The sequence below is a fragment of the Saccostrea cucullata genome, unplaced genomic scaffold, assembly GCF_032062105.1.
Source record: "Saccostrea cucullata isolate Sc308-1 unplaced genomic scaffold, CSIRO_AGI_Scuc_v1 ctg6285, whole genome shotgun sequence".
Lineage (NCBI taxonomy): Eukaryota > Metazoa > Mollusca > Bivalvia > Ostreida > Ostreidae > Saccostrea > Saccostrea cuccullata.
In genome coordinates this window covers 15,468-35,194 of record NW_026928946.1, presented here as the reverse complement: position 1 = coordinate 35,194, position 19,727 = coordinate 15,468, and the positions used below count along the sequence as shown (strand labels likewise).

Here is a 19,727-nt window from a genome sequence, read left to right as displayed (position 1 = left end):
CCGCCTTAACACCAGAACCCCTGACCCTGGGGCCATGAATTTCACAATTTTGGTCGAGGACTCAATGCTCATTACAATCATGTCAACAGTTTGACTGCTTGATGTCCAGGAGTAAAGAAGAAGATTTTTAAAGATTGCACTAATTTTAGTGGTTTTGGCCCCACCCCTCAGGCCCCAGGGGGGCAGGGACCATGAAATTCACAATTTTTGTTCCCCTTCACCCATAGATGCTGTATACCAAATTTGGTTGAAATTGGTTCAGTGGTTGTAGAGAAGAAGCTAAAAATGTTCAAAAGTTTACGAACGACGTACGATGTACGACGACAGACAAAAATGGATATCAATAGGTCACCTGAGTTTACTCAGGTGACCTAAAAATTCTACCTGAGATGCTGTGGTTTGCAGAGGTCCAATGTGAGAAGTGATTAACATTAGTGAGGAGAGGCCTGGGGTACTCTTCTTCTGAATCTGGAATATTGTCATTTGTTGATAGTGAGAAAATATGATAATACAAACATGATTACCATAATGTTCAAATATTGAAATCATTAAATTTCTCCACAAAAGAATATGATGGCCACCTTCACATGTACACACTATACACATACAATGAAATAGCAATTTCAAAATGCTTTCTTTCTTACAATCTGTATAGTTGTGTGGAGTGTAACTGTGAATTTGTAAATTTTTTTGTGCATTATGTACACTGGATGAAATGAAAAACAAAACATACCACAGCAAATGCTGACCACAAATTTGATACAAGGTTTGGAAATCGACCAATAAGCCGCATGCATGCCCACTCCTGGTAATGTCTTACAGAGGGCTGCATCTCTACACTGAGAAAATCAATCAGCTGGGAAAATATAAGCTCACTTTCTGTCTGAAATGAAAATATTTATACTAAGAATGAAATTTATTTTACTACATGTATAGGCCTATATATACTGTATATATCTGTTTACAGCAAAACTCGGTTATAACGAAGTCACTGGGACCTTTGAAATTACTTCGCTATATCCGTAATTCGTTATAACCGTATATGAAATTCATTAAAATATAGTGGGGGATCCAAAATGACTTCACTATATCTGTAAATTCTAAACGAGCTTCACTGTATTCTCTATAAATAAACTTTACAATACAGTCAATCTTATCATCTTTTACTTCTTGCTGATTAATCAAAGAAGAAATACGAAGATGAAATTAAACGATGTCAATTTTTTTCCCAAACACCCGTAATAATTTGATGACTGACCTGTGAAATAAATGGTTCTAAGAGCAACACACACTGCATCAGTCTGTTTTTCTGACGATGTGGTAACGAGTTGCTATAAGTGTTCCCACTGGATATTGTCACCAAGTCCAGGTATTTCTTAAATATAGCTGACAAGAGGAGGTGTCCAAAGCTGTTATGGAGGGAGTTCTGAGGATCTAAATGACACAGGAATTCTACAAGTCTGACTTTCACCATCAGATTCTTGGGAAACCTAAAAGAAACCAAGGAGACCAGGAATGAAGACATAGCAATAAAAGTTTTAGTTACATATACCAGGTAGGCCCCCATCCCAATCTTGTGAAAATATTAATAAGAAGTATCAACTTTATTTCATTGTAGAAAATAATTGTGAAAAATGCATTCTAATATCAATTAAGAGCAATTTAATTCATAGTTTTAATCTTCATCTGATCATAATTTTATTAGAGAATATTTACTTCAATGTTTTTCCTGCTACTAAGTGATTAATATCCAAGTTCAGTTTTACCTTTGACCATTGACTAGATTAACTTAACATTTATTACATGATTGGGTTATCTATTCCTTGAGAAATTCAATTAACAAAATGTCAGCTATTTGATTTTAAAGCAAGTAAAAGTGTTTTTCATTCTGTTTCCTAATAGATCACAAGATATATACACAGAGATGTCAATTACTGGTATTAAAAATGCTTCTGATTAGAACACAAATTAGTTACAAAAGGTTAGTTCACCCTTGTATTCTTACCAAGGTTGGAGTTCATTGCTGGTTAATTTGGATCCTAAAGATGATATGTAGCTGAACACATCAATCAACTGTCTACAATTCAGGTAAAAAAAAACAAAACAATATTATGTACAGCAACAAAAGAACTGAAATCATGAAACTTTCTATATTGTATTGTAAAAGTTTAATAGTCTTAAAATAAAAATATTGCTTCACCAAATTCTGTTACCATTGCATATTGTTTTCAGTTCAGAATCTATCACTGGATGTAATGCTAAGCACCCCTACTAATGCATCAACCTTTTGTTTTTTGAAATTTTGATATTTAAACATAATATTCAACTGAAATTTTTAAACGCTCCCCCTGTTTCATCAACTTACTTATCCTGTTTTTTGTAGACAGGTCCAAACATACAGCATTGGACAAGGACTGGAAGGAAATTCTCCATTGGAACGGGGCAGTCTCTGATCAAACGATTTAACAACACATTTACTACCCCGCTTTTCTCTTCACCAGTCTCCATAAGGTCATCACTAATCTATTAAAGACCAACATCTTAGGTACAAAGAAATAAAAACTGGTCCATTTAAACTTTTTTTTAAAAATCCAACTTTTTCTTAAGTAACATACACAGACTTATTTTCTTTGAATATCAAAGTGTTATTTTTTTTAAATAGTCTTATAAGTTCAAATAAGTACATTTCTTGCTTTAATGCATGTAACTCTTATTATTGTAAAATGACTTCAGTTAAATGAATTGAACTAACATGAAAATTCTAAATATTCAGTGAGAGCAGCATACGTTATAACCTTACTTTAGACAATTGTGTTTGTAAACACTGGCATGGCCTATAGCTCTGTTAGTGTTAATGTTTTATTGGGTGTGCTTATTACCTAACACAGCTCACATCAAGTAACTTTGGTGGTTGATTCTATTTTTTTCAATCTCTTTTCTGATTTTTACTGCTTATACATTTTTAATATTTTTTATAAATGCACGGATTTTAGGGATTTTTTTTAATTTTTAGATTTAAATCATGCTTTTATAATACATTAATATAAACTGAAATGCTCTTGCAACAGTCATGTTATTGTAGAGTTATGATATGAAATTAAAATCTGTGTCTAAGTCCCTTGAATAGTTCGTGTACTTGTAAGAGTTGATGTGTAACAGGAGAGTCCTTAGACTGTGTGGTCAGGGCTCTCTGGAAGGCCATTTCTGTGTAAGCCTCTAAGTACTGCCAGTAACTGGTCCCTTTTCCTTGGCGTTCCTTTAGATAAGCCCATGTGATTCTAAGCACTTCTACTACTGTGTCTAGTTTTCCTTCATCTACCTTCTGAAAAACAGTAAGAGGTACATAAGAAAATAACTTTTTTTCTTACATGCTTGCAATAATTGTGACAATAAATATTATTAGAACCTTCCTCAAATGCTAAGAGAAGATAACTTTACAATTGATTTATCACTTTATTTTCCTTACAACAATTCCATCTTCAGCAAAGAATGGTAACAAATATTCTGTCATTAGGTACTATTATTTTGCAAAAATTTTAGCACTATTTTGTTAAAAAATGTCAAAATTTAGAGGAATGTTGCAATTTATGAAATATCTAAAATTGATATTAATAGTAGAGAGAATAACAACGTACCATTGGCAAAAGGAGCTTGATACAACTGAAGATGATAATCGTGGCCTCCCCTGAACTGACTGCCAAGTATTCCAAACACTTCTCAATAGTGACAAAGGAGTTGCATGGATTGGAATTCTTTAAGAGGAAAAGGACAATTTGCCATTGGCTGGTCATGAAGTCTGATGCCATTCTTCCCCATTCTTTCTGGCTATTAATGACCAAGAATAATAAATATTAAATCAAATACCTCAGCATAAGTCAATATGGCTACAAAATTAATACTAAGAGTAAAAAAGAACTAAAAAGTAAATAAACTAATTTCATTTATCTGAGGCACTGACTAAATTTTAGGAATTTTAATTCAGCATGACCAACCTCTGAATTCTGCTTTGCATACTTAAGTAAAGTTTTACCTAATACAGGTATCAGAGTGGGGCTTTATAAATGTGGCTGGAATAAATGAGGCTGAAGACTGGACCTGTGTGAGTAAATGTCTTAGTAGCTTCTGATCCGTGACATGCTGGGCAATCGTTCCCAATATCATACTAGCTCCCAGCCGCTTAATCTGCTGTTCTACACTGTCCTGTCAAAGTTAAAAACCAGAATTAACATGTAGCTAAAAATATACCTCTTAAAAACAATTCAAAATAGAGGATACATTTTCATTTAATACCCTTTAATTTTATTATTAATCTTAGGGGACAACAAAATTCTGCAGTTTCTCCTTCATACCTGTTTCAAAGTGTGCAGAAAATGAAAACATCTCCCAGACAATTGTTTTGTTGCTTCTCCAACATTAGCATCAAATGACTTGCTCACAACCAATGACAGTGCATCACAGCAAAGGTTTACTGAAGGGAGATCACTCATCTTAAAAAAATATTAGTAAAAAAATATTCCAAAGCCAAGATACATGTAAATGTATTTTAAAACATTATAGACAGATTCTATACTCACTTGTTTCCATCCCTCTGTGAGCTGCTGCTGTATAAATAGGATTCCTGATACAGCTGCTGCGTTCATGAAAGACTTCATAAATTGGCTGACTTCATCTTCTGAAATTATACAGGACTTCCATGTAATAGAGAAAAAAATTGTTTAAAAAAGTAGTTTTAAGTGTTCTAGATAATGCCTGTATAAATTAAATGCACTAGTTTATTTACCAGTAATCTCATGGTACTGATCACCACTTCATCAAACAACAGATTTACTGAGGTAAGAGGGAATCGGACAAATCCTTAAAAATGGCTTACAGCAAAAATTGTTTATAGTCAAGTGCCATGGATGGGAAATTTTGAGTCATTATGAACACATTTATTTCTGGAAAGTTCATAATACTGGTACATCTTAAAGCTTTAATTACTATTATAAAGAATGAAATCAATTTGCCATACCCATGAATTCTTTATAAGCATGTTTGCTGTAATTGACACGTTTTATTGAACATGTCTTTGAGGTCTTTACCTAATGAATCTCCAACTTCTGCCATAAGGCCCACCATTAATTCCAGTGCTTTTTCCACCTTGACTGATGACATGTAGGGATGGGTAGGGAAATCATTGATGATCTTAGTCAGTGATTGTAGTGTGTGTGTCAGGGAATATGTCTCCTCTTCAGAGGAAGTCCTCAGTGGCAGGATGTCTGCATCCACAGACAACAGTATCAGACGACTCATCATCAAAATGTCTCCTTCATCTGTAACACTGTCTGTAATAAAATAATATTAAATAAAATATAGTTTATGCAAATTTCTTTTTTAAATGTTTATTTATAAGTAACTGGAAAAAAACTGAGAACACGTAAAAAAATTTTGATAAAATTTCTTTAATTCCATTAGAAGTTTTCTCATTGTAGGTAAAAAGGTACTCAGTTGAATGTCTTGAAATACAAACCCTCTTTGATGGTCAGTAGCTTTACAGTTTGGTTTCTGATGCATGATTTGATGTCATCTGCAGTCCAATTCTTGAGTCCAAGATTTGTAATGGTCTTTAGCCAATCAGAAACCTCCTTCCAAAAACAAGTTCCTCTACACAGACTCTCACTTCTAGTGAACATGGTGAGGGTGAAGAAAAATTCAAGAGGCTGAACTTTTTCCTGGAAAATAAAATGATAAAAACATGAAATACTTATTTTCTTCCATTTGTACACATGACACTTTTTTAATTCAGATCTTTGAACTTTTGACAACGAATAAATTACAATGTTTATAAGATTCAGAAGAATCTTTCCACAGAAGCACAACATGGCCCCTCTAGTAAAACTGTCCCAGGTTCTTGTCTCACCAGTTACACCATTTCTGTAAAAAAAAAATTGAATTAAAAAAAAATCTTTATCATATAAGGCTTGATATATTAAAGTGTGCCCCAGAGAAGATAAAGTATTATCTAAGACTAATACTTTCGGACTTGGAATAAAAGTAAAATATGGAACACCTTGTTTGTTCAATCTGTACCATCTGTAAAAAGTTTCTGAACTGAATGGAGAAATAATATTACTTGAAATCTTGAAGTCCAGCTGAATCCAAGATAGGAGTAGCTGGAGTTTTTGACAGAGCCTCAAAAATCATTAATAAGGGCACTGGGCTCCAAGTGTTGTCTACAATTGTTGTCAGGATTCTCCTGAAGAAAGATGCTGAAAAAGAGTCAAAGTGGGTAAAGCCACAATAAATACTTATTGCTCTGGTTCGTTTCTATCACATATACACAGCTCATTTGGATAATATATTTTCTATACAGTAAACTAACATTTATTTCATATCAAATGTAAACAAGTGTTCATCTTAAATCTTATCTATACAGTTAACAAGTCGAAAATGTGTAGAAATGTTCGCAGAAAAAATTCTTGGATTTTTTTTTCACAATTGCAATCTACATATTTTAGCAGAAATCTAGACTTACTTTGTGCAGATGGATTGTCCAGGACTTGCCAACAGTTTTGGAAGAACCCTGCCAGTGCCTCACAACAAGTGAGACTGGATCCTGCTGGGGACCCCTCTTGTCTGACAAACAGTTTTGGCTCTTGTAGGGACAGCAAAAACTCTTCACATAGGTACTAAACACAAAATGGTTTGTATGTTTATGTTGTATAGATATCTTGTCATTATATCACAAAAAGTCACTCCTAATCTTCTTATATTTGAGAAATTAGAAATGCTATTGTCTTTGAATTGGTCCAAGAAACAAATTAAACTTTTAGGTGCTCTACTGCTTTCCTTACATCAGTGTTCAACCAATTCTTCAAATAACTTCAGTCATTAATAATTATTACCTTCTCCTGGCCTTGTTTCAGCATTGGACAAAACCGGAGGTCTAATTTTAGAATTACATCCACAGTATACCTCACAATAAAGATATTCTCATGCATCAGAAGTCTCCTGAAAATGCCTGTAAGCCAGGATGAATGTAGAGCTCCTTGACCTGTGACAGAAACAATCAATTTTTTTTTATAATTTATATTCACATGTTAAATTGTGAAAAAAATTGTTAGAAAAGGAAAACTACTTAACATACCATTCTGATCAATCTGTGTTGCTTTTATGAGTTTAGATAATCTGGGAAGCACTGGTTTAATGATGTGAACCTGCAGGAGAGAACGTCAAATATCAATGAAAATATTGCCTAAAGTACTCTATGCATGTTTTACACTTATAAAATCACGCCATTAGTACATGAAAATAAAGGCATATAGAAAATTTTTTTTTCAAAATTCTTTTTCTAAGCAAAATTTCAATAGAAAATTTTAAATGATAAAAAATCCTCATCATGAAACATCTCAATTCAATGATGTCTAATGGTAAGAACAGGAAATTGCAAGAAGACTACATAATATACAAAATATGTGAGAAATTTTATTTCATGAATGATGCTTCTAGTGATAATAAATTCCTCAAGTATTTTAAAGAAACTAAGTGCTTCAATTGCTTCTAGGAACTGAATAACAATGCACATTAAATCTGCTCATCATTTTCACAATAAAGATTACTAAACTAACCTGTTTTTCTTCCAAGGTTTCTAGAATTAGTATATAGTCCTCCCAGAGCTCCATCAAATTGTCTTCTGGTTTCCAGTGGAACAAGGTTTCACTTTGAACACTAATGTTACAGGAATGACAGATGTCAGTCACCCTCTTCAACAGGTACATCGTTTGTTTCCGGGAGGAGGGTGATTTTCGACTTACTCCTTGCTGAATTATTCTCCAGAAGTCATCCTTACATTTCAGATCAAAAACTACAGTGTCATTCACCACAGGAAAGAAATGGCCAGCCATACCACAAAGTAAAATGTATGGCTTTTCATTCCCTTCATCAAACTCTTTGCAAATTAATTCCCAGACAGCTGAAAGTTTATCAAAATTTTCACTGATACATATATTCATCATATTCTTTAGGAAATTTAATGCCATGTTTATGAGTAAATTGTCCTGCATACACTTTATAGAATGAACAACACAGAAGTATGCCTTTAGGAGTTTGCTCTGTATAGAAGTTAAGAATTGGTTTACCCTATGTTTGGACATATGCTGTAAAACTGACAAACAGCAATAGATGTCCATGGACTCTCCGTCCTCGGATATCCAATCAGCCCCCTGACTGTAAGATGTCAAAATCCGCAAACACTGGTCAATCAAATCAGTCACCCTGGTCTCCTCAGCCTTCAATAGACACGCCCCACAAAGGGAGCTAACTGATGTCAGCAGAGCTACATTCTCTACATTACTGTCATATGAGGGATGAATCTTAAACAAGAGTGGGAGGCACACCTCATCTAAAACTCTATGAATGCAATTAGTGTCCACATCTTGTTCTGTTGAGATGATGCCTTCCAGTAAATACAAGAGATCACAGAATTCTGGATCTATTTTGTTGTCTTTTTTCTTTTTAACCTGCTTCACCAACAGTTCTATGAGTTTAATAGAACTAATAGACTCTGCAGCTATGTCCTTCACTGTCAGGAAGTCCATTTTCATTTCATAATCTGTTCATATAAATGAAAAACTTTTTATTTAGTACATAGATTAAGGAAAATAAACATATTAGAATTTTAAGCTTGCATTAATCAGAATTTAAACAAAGAGAATTATATTATCTAGTTAATCTTGCATTTTTTGCCATGATTGTAATTCATATTTAATTTATGTGATTTCTGAGCAACGAAAAAGCAACAAAAATGATTATAATATGTTATCAGATTCCAACAATGTTATCAGAAATGATGAGCAGGTGAAGTTTGCTCATATGTAGGAAGTTCTATCATCTACAGACTAATGTGCAAGAAAAGAAGAAATTAGAATCGAAAACTGCACCTTGTTAGATTTTTTTTGTTCCACTTCTAAGGACTGATTCTATACTTGAGATAGATCAGGGGGATTTTCCCCCCCAATATTTTTTTTAACAATTTGCACTCATTCAAAATGTTTAATTAGACACCTACCATAATCAATTTACTTTCTTTCAAATATGCAAGCAAATCAGGATGTCATGAGAATTGAACATTGTTTTACACAATAAATTAAAAAAAATTACGAGACGGTCAAATGAATCGATCCTCTAAGCTAGGCTGGGATGCCTTGCATATATTCTAAAATCACTACCCCCTAAATTGCCACCAGTATTGACTGAGTATTAATTTGGAGTTCGATATCTTATGTGAAAACAGAGACAGAAATATTTGTGTCTCTGGTTAAAATTATAGTATTCACTATTTGGTTAAACATGTAAAACATGTTAAAGTCTTGAAAGTTACTGTTAAATTTATCAGAGACTGTTTTGAACTTAGAAGTCAATTACTTGACAAATCTTGAAAAAAATTATGTAAACGTTATTATTTAATGATGTTCAGTGGGCCTTTGCCAATTATTGTAATTGTGTTTGTGCCAATAAAGTATTCAGCTGGTATTTGTATTTGTAAAAATCAGTTATTAAAACCAGTTTGACCGGGTAATTCTGATGACTAAAATCACAGACAATACGTAACAAACTTGTAAGGGTTTTTATAGAGAGTAATTAATTTGTGTTTACCTGATTATGACCAAGATAAGCAAATGTTTTGAGTAATCATTTTGCTCTCTTTAGCACAACAAATGCACGTGGAACAAATCAAGAATATATTTAATAAAACGAAAATATTCAAACTCTTGTTAATTTGAGAATAGTTAGCCTCATAGGGTATATAGAAAATAAAGTCAAATATACATTGTATTATGTATAGGTGGTAAATTGTGTTAGTTGTGCAAAAAAGTTATAAAAAGAAAGTAAAAACATTTTTCGTTTTGTAAATAGTGAAGACAACCGTAAAGTACTTCCTATTTCCGGTTAAAATGTAGTCTCGTTCAACCAGACGCTCGGCTGTCTCCGTAAACTCCGACAAGCAGAGGTAGCTAAACACAGTTTCGTATAAAATCCAGGGGGTTTTCCCCAGAGAGAAGCATGCTGGGTAGGGATTTTCCTGCTATTTATAGGAGTCTAGATGAAAACTGCATCATTTTTGTTTTTATTCACATAAAGTAGAATCTTATCTTAATATTTAAAGAAAAAAATGTGCATTCATTTTTAGAAAAAAAAAATTATGAGACTTTTTAATAAGGGGAGATAACTCCAAAAACTTCCGGTTTTCACATGTGCAGAATTGCATGAGTCAATTAGCAGGTAATGTAGCTCTTTCATGAGGTGGAAAATGTACCCTGAAAGCACACTAAAAGAAAACCTTAGGACTTGTTCTGTGAAATGCATACAACTTATTTTGTCTGATTTTTTCTGTTTTTGTTGAGCAGGGGGGTTAAAAATGCATAGGTGCACTGAAAATGGATGCATAAACAACCCAATATCCCCCATATTTCAGGTGTCAAATACCCCCTAGTAGTAATTGATGAATGTATTATAGTTGGATATTTACAAAATTCACAATTTTATCTTTCCATTGATATGCAGAAGTCTATGTAACAAGCCTCCATTTTATTTTTTTAAAGGGGTCAGTTTTGCTTGTCCCTCACCAAGTAACGTCCTGATAACGTCATACATAAAACTGTGTTTTGCACCCTTAAGGAGTAGCATTTGATGACATTTCCCACATTTATTTGCATGTAAGTTCATAGAAAATTGCTTTATTTGTTTTAATTTCTGTAGTTAACCATACAATATAATCTCAAGTTGACACTGTATTAGGCATAATGCCTATTAGATACATGTTCCATAGAATTTATACATATGATAAGGATTCAGGGGCTAAAGTTGTTATTTTACATTATGACGCAACTGCATTGTGACATCAAAGTGTGACGTCATGTCAAAAATGGAAGCTTCGCAAGGTCATGACCTTCAATTTAATTGATCGCAAATGAGAATATGTATCTTCTGTATAGATATACATGTGACATAGAACTATTGAGTATCTAGTTAGGGTGACACCGTCCAGATTTTTGAGGCAATCTTCTGATTTAAGACAGTGACTATTTCCAATTAGACCCCCCCCCCCCCCCCCACTGTTTATACAGAAACTAGCAATATCTGTAAAAAATTGTTTGGCAGCTTTTCAAAAAATTTATAATGTAACATTTTATTGATATTCAAATACTGTATATTTCATACTTTGAGTTTTTTAAATTGAAGAAAAATAAAATTACTGTGTGAGATGATTCGGTTAGGTTTGAATTTCTCTTCGAAGTCCTGTTTCATGCGTCGACCGATGTCGTAGACATGTAATACTAAATTTACAATTACTTGCCCATTTCTGGACCAAATTCAACAATTTATGCACCAAATTGTTTGGAATTCTGTCCTCTTTGCACCTAAATACAAAAAAGTGAATTGCAAAAAAAAATTATTTCCTTTAAGGTAGCTAAACACAGTTTCGTATAAAATCCAGGGGGTTTTCCCCAGAGAGAAGCATGCTGGGTAGGGATTTTCCTGCTATTTATAGGAGTCTAGATGAAAACTGCATCATTTTTGTTTTTATTCACATAAAGTAGAATCTTATCTTAATATTTAAAGAAAAAAATGTGCATTCATTTTTAGAAAAAAAAAATTATGAGACTTTTTAATAAGGGGAGATAACTCCAAAAACTTCCGGTTTTCACATGTGCAGAATTGCATGAGTCAATTAGCAGGTAATGTAGCTCTTTCATGAGGTGGAAAATGTACCCTGAAAGCACACTAAAAGAAAACCTTAGGACTTGTTCTGTGAAATGCATACAACTTATTTTGTCTGATTTTTTCTGTTTTTGTTGAGCAGGGGGGTTAAAAATGCATAGGTGCACTGAAAATGGATGCATAAACAACCCAATATCCCCCATATTTCAGGTGTCAAATACCCCCTAGTAGTAATTGATGAATGTATTATAGTTGGATATTTACAAAATTCACAATTTTATCTTTCCATTGATATGCAGAAGTCTATGTAACAAGCCTCCATTTTATTTTTTTAAAGGGGTCAGTTTTGCTTGTCCCTCACCAAGTAACGTCCTGATAACGTCATACATAAAACTGTGTTTTGCACCCTTAAGGAGTAGCATTTGATGACATTTCCCACATTTATTTGCATGTAAGTTCATAGAAAATTGCTTTATTTGTTTTAATTTCTGTAGTTAACCATACAATATAATCTCAAGTTGACACTGTGTTAGGCATAATGCCTATTAGATACATGTTCCATAGAATTTATACATATGATAAGGATTCAGGGGCTAAAGTTGTTATTTTACATTATGACGCAACTGCATTGTGACATCAAAGTGTGACGTCATGTCAAAAATGGAAGCTTCGCAAGGTCATGACCTTCAATTTAATTGATCGCAAATGAGAATATGTATCTTCTGTATAGATATACATGTGACATAGAACTATTGAGTATCTAGTTAGGGTGACACCGTCCAGATTTTTGAGGCAATGTTCTGATTTAAGACAGTGACTATTTCCAATTAGACCCCCCCCCTTGTTTATACAGAAACTAGAAATATCTGTAAAAAATTGTTTGGCAGCTTTTCAAAAAAATTTGTAATGTAACATTTTATTGATATTTAAATACTGTATATTTCATACTTTGTGTTTTTTAAATTGAAGAAAAATAAAATTATTGTGTGAGCTGATTCAGTTAGGTTTGAATTTCTCTTCGAAGTCCTGTTTTATGCGTCGACCGATGTCGTAGACATGTAATACTAAATTTACAATTACTTGCCCATTTCTGGACCAAATTCAACAATTTATGCACCAAATTGTTTGGAATTCTGTCCTCTTTGCACCTAAATACAAAAAAGTGAATTGCAAAAAAAAATTATTTCCTTTAAGGTAGCTAAACACAGTTTCGTATAAAATCCAGGGGGTTTTCCCCAGAGAGAAGCATGCTGGGTAGGGATTTTCCTGCTATTTATAGGAGTCTAGATGAAAACTGCATCATTTTTGTTTTTATTCACATAAAGTAGAATCTTATCTTAATATTTAAAGAAAAAAATGTGCATTCATTTTTAGAAAAAAAAAATTATGAGACTTTTTAATAAGGGGAGATAACTCCAAAAACTTCCGGTTTTCACATGTGCAGAATTGCATGAGTCAATTAGCAGGTAATGTAGCTCTTTCATGAGGTGGAAAATGTACCCTGAAAGCACACTAAAAGAAAACCTTAGGACTTGTTCTGTGAAATGCATACAACTTATTTTGTCTGATTTTTTCTGTTTTTGTTGAGCAGGGGGGTTAAAAATGCATAGGTGCACTGAAAATGGATGCATAAACAACCCAATATCCCCCATATTTCAGGTGTCAAATACCCCCTAGTAGTAATTGATGAATGTATTATAGTTGGATATTTACAAAATTCACAATTTTATCTTTCCATTGATATGCAGAAGTCTATGTAACAAGCCTCCATTTTATTTTTTTAAAGGGGTCAGTTTTGCTTGTCCCTCACCAAGTAACGTCCTGATAACGTCATACATAAAACTGTGTTTTGCACCCTTAAGGAGTAGCATTTGATGACATTTCCCACATTTATTTGCATGTAAGTTCATAGAAAATTGCTTTATTTGTTTTAATTTCTGTAGTTAACCATACAATATAATCTCAAGTTGACACTGTATTAGGCATAATGCCTATTAGATACATGTTCCATAGAATTTATACATATGATAAGGATTCAGGGGCTAAAGTTGTTATTTTACATTATGACGCAACTGCATTGTGACATCAAAGTGTGACGTCATGTCAAAAATGGAAGCTTCGCAAGGTCATGACCTTCAATTTAATTGATCGCAAATGAGAATATGTATCTTCTGTATAGATATACATGTGACATAGAACTATTGAGTATCTAGTTAGGGTGACACCGTCCAGATTTTTGAGGCAATCTTCTGATTTAAGACAGTGACTATTTCCAATTAGACCCCCCCCCCTTGTTTATACAGAAACTAGCAATATCTGTAAAAAAATGTTTGGCAGCTTTTCAAAAAATTTATAATGTAACATTTTATTGATATTCAAATACTGTATATTTCATACTTTGAGTTTTTTAAATTGAAGAAAAATAAAATTACTGTGTGAGATGATTCGGTTAGGTTTGAATTTCTCTTCGAAGTCCTGTTTCATGCGTCGACCGATGTCGTAGACATGTAATACTAAATTTACAATTACTTGCCCATTTCTGGACCAAATTCAACAATTTATGCACCAAATTGTTTGGAATTCTGTCCTCTTTGCACCTAAATACAAAAAAGTGAATTGCAAAAAAAAATTATTTCCTTTAAGGTAGCTAAACACAGTTTCGTATAAAATCCAGGGGGTTTTCCCCAGAGAGAAGCATGCTGGGTAGGGATTTTCCTGCTATTTATAGGAGTCTAGATGAAAACTGCATCATTTTTGTTTTTATTCACATAAAGTAGAATCTTATCTTAATATTTAAAGAAAAAAATGTGCATTCATTTTTAGAAAAAAAAAATTATGAGACTTTTTAATAAGGGGAGATAACTCCAAAAACTTCCGGTTTTCACATGTGCAGAATTGCATGAGTCAATTAGCAGGTAATGTAGCTCTTTCATGAGGTGGAAAATGTACCCTGAAAGCACACTAAAAGAAAACCTTAGGACTTGTTCTGTGAAATGCATACAACTTATTTTGTCTGATTTTTTCTGTTTTTGTTGAGCAGGGGGGTTAAAAATGCATAGGTGCACTGAAAATGGATGCATAAACAACCCAATATCCCCCATATTTCAGGTGTCAAATACCCCCTAGTAGTAATTGATGAATGTATTATAGTTGGATATTTACAAAATTCACAATTTTATCTTTCCATTGATATGCAGAAGTCTATGTAACAAGCCTCCATTTTATTTTTTTAAAGGGGTCAGTTTTGCTTGTCCCTCACCAAGTAACGTCCTGATAACGTCATACATAAAACTGTGTTTTGCACCCAGAGAGTCTGGTAAAGAATCACGTAAGCGTTTGTAACCGTCAGAGGGCGCTATCTTGTTTTCGTTTTGAAGATCCTTTTTGAAATCAAATGTTAAGTGTGTTTTTTTCTTCTGGATTGTGACTTTATATTGATAAACTAATCTTTAATTTGGGACTCCAAACGAGAAATTACAATATCAATCGAAGGAATGTGTATTACGCAGGTAGGGCTACACTACTTTCACTTTTGCTTTCGTACAGAATATTTGCAAGACGTAATAAAACATACTTACCTATAACCGGTGGGCATTACCGTAAATAATTCCTATCTAACATCTTTAACTTTTAGACACATAATTTTTACATCTTTAAGTTATTTTTCTGCTGATTTATCATGTATTTATTTAAAACGTGTAGGTGTGTTCTTTTCAGCCAATCAAAAACTTTACCAGAATTTCGGTAAGCCTCGTTTTGGCGTTACAAACGATAATGCGTATCTTTACCAGACCCTCTGGGTGGTCGGAGTTTTACGGAGACAGCCGAGGGTCTGGTTGAACGAGACTAGTTAAAATGGTAAGAAGTTTTGACAACTTTTGTGAAATTTCCGTTAGGTTTTTTTTTTATCGTCCTCATATTTTCCTTCATTTTTTATGTTCTTAGAAATTATTACAGTATTGGTCTTTATAGCAATTTTCACTCTGATTAACCGATTAATTGCACATATTTTGTTGAAAGGGGGAGGGGCATTTCCTCGAATTTCCTCTGGCCTTTGATGGCATACAAGACAAATGTGTAGAATTCTGTGTTAATTATGTTCCCCAAACGAAGTTGGGGAACATATTGTTTTTACTCTGTTTCTTATTATTATTATTATTTTTCTTCTCGGGAAAATTTTGTCCGCGAATGATCTTGTAAAGTACACATCCGATTAAGGGGAAACCTTTTTAGGGTAAGTAGGCATGTTATGTAGATTTGCGGAACGAAGGTCATTTTGCGCGCACGTGCTTGCAAGAGCGCGCACGTGCAGCACGTGAAATGACCAATATACTTGAAATTGCCGTAACTTTTACATTTTTCGATGTAATGCTTTGATATTTAGAATATGTAGACATATTATAAATGTAGATAATATGACATTGTCAACATGCCATTTTGTGTGCACGTGCTTGCAAGAGCGTGCACGAGCAACACGTGAAATAACCGATTTAATTGATATAGATGTAAATCTTTACTGTTTTGATCAAATGCTTTGAAACTCATAATATAAGGATATAGTAGTAGCATAGACAATATGACTTGGTCAAAATAGCAAGATCTCACGCGCATGCACGTGCGCTTCGCTCTGATTGGCTGAAACTAAAGTCTCAATATCGTTCTTGTTTTTTGATGAAATCCTTTGAAATTTTGAACATAGCCATGCATTAGGATATCCTAAAACATGATATATAGCAATTATCAAGAAAACACGTGCATGCACGTGTGCTGCAATCTGATTGGCTGAAACTTTAAATAGCTGTAACTCCCTTGGTTTTCAACCAAACAGGATGGGATTTGGAACATAGATAGATATTATAGACTTCTACAAGAAGGTTTTGTCACCATGCACATCCATACACGTGCGTGTACGTGCGCTGCAATCTGATTGGCTGAAATTTAAATAGCTATAACTCCCTTAGTTTTCAACCAAACAGGATGAGATTTGGAACATAGATAGATATAATAGACTTCTACAAGAAGGTATGATCAACATGCACATCCATACACGTGCGTGAACGTACGCTGAAATCTGATTGGCTGAAACTTTAATCAGCTAGAACTCCCTTGGTTTTCAACCAAACGGGGTGGGATTTAGAACTTAGATAGATGTAATGGACTTCTACAAGAAGGTATGTCACCATGCTCATGTATGCACGTGCGTGCACGTGAAATGAGTAAACCCAAAAATACACTTGAATGAGCGTATTTTAAAATACTTCTCAATTAACACTGTAATATTTAGTATATTAAATGTATAGATTGTGTAGACAAGATAATATGGTCATTACGCACATGCATTCACATGCGCATGCGTGCAATGCTAAAAATTGAATGAACTTGGTACCCTTCTGGGTAATACAAACGTTGTTAAAGTCTCAAATGCATAAAGTTTGTCTTATATAATGAAGCTAACAGGGAATATGGCACCAAAAGGGAGATGGGGAGCGTTTGGGGAACATCTGTAACGGTCCCCGTTACAATTAGCACTAGTTGCTAAATATTTTACGTCGATATACAGGCCTTACTTTTCTTTGGAGTTTATCTCATGGACAATTAATTCATTTTCGTTTAAAAATCCTGTAGAACCAGAAACTCTGATAATTTTCTAATTCAATGTTTTTAGATTTGCAGAAATCAATAAAATTCTCCTTTATTTCCATCGTAATTTTTTTTATTTACTTAGTTATATTCTGCTATTACCTGCAGATAGTGATTATGCTTCCCAACATTGTCAATACTTAGAAAATGCTCAAAGTTTAAGTAATTTTCAAATTGATACCATGCTACTGACAAATAAATTGATGTAACATGACAACCCTATTTCAGGCAACAATTCTTGAATTCTTTGATTTTTTAAATATGTTTTATTAAATATTAAAAAGTTATTAATATATGTATACATGTACATCTGTTGAATTTTTTTTTTAGTTTATGTTATGTCTGTGTGGGGAAATGTTCTAAAAATCTCTTTATTAATAAATTTGAACTAAGGAATCTCTAATATATTTGTAAACTGAATTATTTACCCTTATGTTATTTATTAGGATAAGATTTGTTGAAATAAATTGAAAATGAAGTTTAATTATTTTATAATCAAGGCATTTTTGTTTCCTGCATAAGTTTTTTTTTCAGATTTACTAAAAAATACACAAGTACATGTACTTACATGTATTAGACATCATTTTTATTAAATATAGCTATATTTACAAGATAAAGATATATATGTGACGCGCCAAGCAAAAACCTCCCTTATCTCTATTATGACGTAACGTCATAAGACGCGTCTAAAGTCAATAAGGTAAAAGCGACCTAAAAACGCCTCCTCGAGAAAAAAACTCTTCCCTGCAGAACAAGGGGATGTTGTTTTATTTTTATTCTAAGAAAGATTCTTGGGTGTTGTTTGATGTAGTTTATTCTTTAAGAAGTTATTCTCCGTCAAGTATCTGTGTAACGTGTCCTTTTCACAATTATTAAGAGTATATTTAGAAAGATGTCCAGTGATGGTTAAAAAATTCCCGTAAGGCCGAGTTCGTTTGCCATCTTTCTATTCACTTAAAAAAAAAATTGCGTCGGTAGGTAGGTCGATTTTTTTTGTCGGAAATGTTCAGTATTGAATGAAGGCGTGTCTGAAATAATAAAAAAAAACAATAGTTGTTGATTGGATGAGAATATTCGGGAATGAATAATTTGGAGGTTTTAAAAAGATTTTAGTCGGTTCATCTTAAAATGTCAAACAAACAAGTTTTTAGAGATTTTTAAATTCAAGCTGTTAATTTCCAGCTGTTTTATCGTGGTGCACATGCAAGAAAAATTAAACAAGAGCATTAAACTAGGTAAGGTACCCTTTTTAAAATAGCGATGCAGTGAAAATTGACCTGAATTACCTCAGGCGGATCAATGTGTTTTTTATGCAAGTGATTGTGACATAGGTAACCCAATTTTTTATGCAATAAAAAGTAATTTCTTTATCCAATCAAATACCACGTTATAATCATAAATAAATTAAAGAAGTATATAATACATCTTTCTTTCACTTCCGTAGATGAAGTACATGCAAGTTAGAAAAATACATCGTCTTTATTGCATTTTTCTGTGCAAGTAAAAAGAACTGTACATAATCTTTAATTGCTTGCCAATGATATTGATAAATACATGAAGTGAAGTTTAGTTTAAAAAAAGTAATTCTTTATAGATCCGACACAGAGTATTTGACTTGGCCACTTCTTCCGGAATTAGTTTTTAGCTGTTGATTTAAAATGAATATTTTGAAGAAAGAGCTTTTGAGCTTCTCGATTTATTTTGTTATTGTTGATCACTTTCTCATGTATTGTACGCAAAAAAGTAGGAAAAATTCACCCCCGTTCTCCTGTGTCTGCTCTATCTCTTTGGAGACTTGTAAATTTTGTCGTGAATATATACAGTACGGATGCTCGCATACATTGTACAGTGACTGTCCCACTTTCTACGATATTTTATGATTGAGAATAAAACAGATTGGCATATGTTTATCGACATTTCCGGGGAAAAAATTAAACATTCCGTTATTTTGCTTCACTGTTATGTATTCATAACCCGTTTGTTGAGGTTACATGATACATCGCTAAAATTGTTATAAGTAATACAAATTGTTACAAATTAATACAAATTGTTTGAACACTTTTAAAACATTCCAATCTATTATTGTTTTACATAGGCGTTGGAACCAAATATATACTTAGTAAAGACATTGAACAATGCTGCGTAGGTTTAGCCCCCCCCCCCCTTTTCACACACAAGTAGCAGTATAGGTTAGAAATGAGGAAAGTGGTGGTATTTGGAGAAAAAAAATTGGTACTGAAGTTCGAACCTAACCCCCCCCCCCCCCCCCGAAATAGGATTTTCGTGTTTGTGAAAAGGACATTCCCCCCCCCCCCCCTTTTTTTTGCTTGTCAGGTTGTTTTGAAAGTATAAAGAAAATTACACCTAGTCCCCACTTTCAATTTGCT

The 19,727-nt window shown here is 33.3% G+C and overlaps 1 protein-coding gene and 1 long non-coding RNA gene across 2 annotated transcripts; one reads left to right on the top strand and one right to left on the bottom strand.

The window, feature by feature from the left end:
• Nucleotides 1–352: 352 nt before the first annotated feature.
• LOC134279350 (probable methyltransferase TARBP1) lies at nt 353–9,714 on the bottom strand (the record flags this gene model as incomplete). The annotated part of the gene is made up of 19 exons (XM_062761739.1): nt 9,634–9,714; nt 7,608–8,590; nt 7,127–7,196; nt 6,885–7,033; nt 6,515–6,668; nt 6,113–6,248; nt 5,817–5,913; nt 5,510–5,711; nt 5,082–5,324; nt 4,575–4,672; nt 4,350–4,487; nt 4,031–4,200; nt 3,636–3,825; nt 3,137–3,322; nt 2,366–2,523; nt 2,006–2,077; nt 1,259–1,490; nt 734–883; nt 353–468 (listed from the first exon to the last, which is right to left on the bottom strand). Coding segments are annotated over exons 2-19 (3,536 nt in total), but the record flags the coding sequence as incomplete, so codon positions are not given.
• Nucleotides 9,715–10,218: 504 nt separating this feature from the next.
• On the top strand, nt 10,219–15,007 carry LOC134279351 (uncharacterized). The gene is made up of 4 exons (XR_009994609.1): nt 10,219–10,694; nt 12,038–12,151; nt 13,487–13,600; nt 14,936–15,007. It is a non-coding gene; the product is annotated as an uncharacterized LOC134279351 (long non-coding RNA).
• Nucleotides 15,008–19,727: the final 4,720 nt, after the last annotated feature.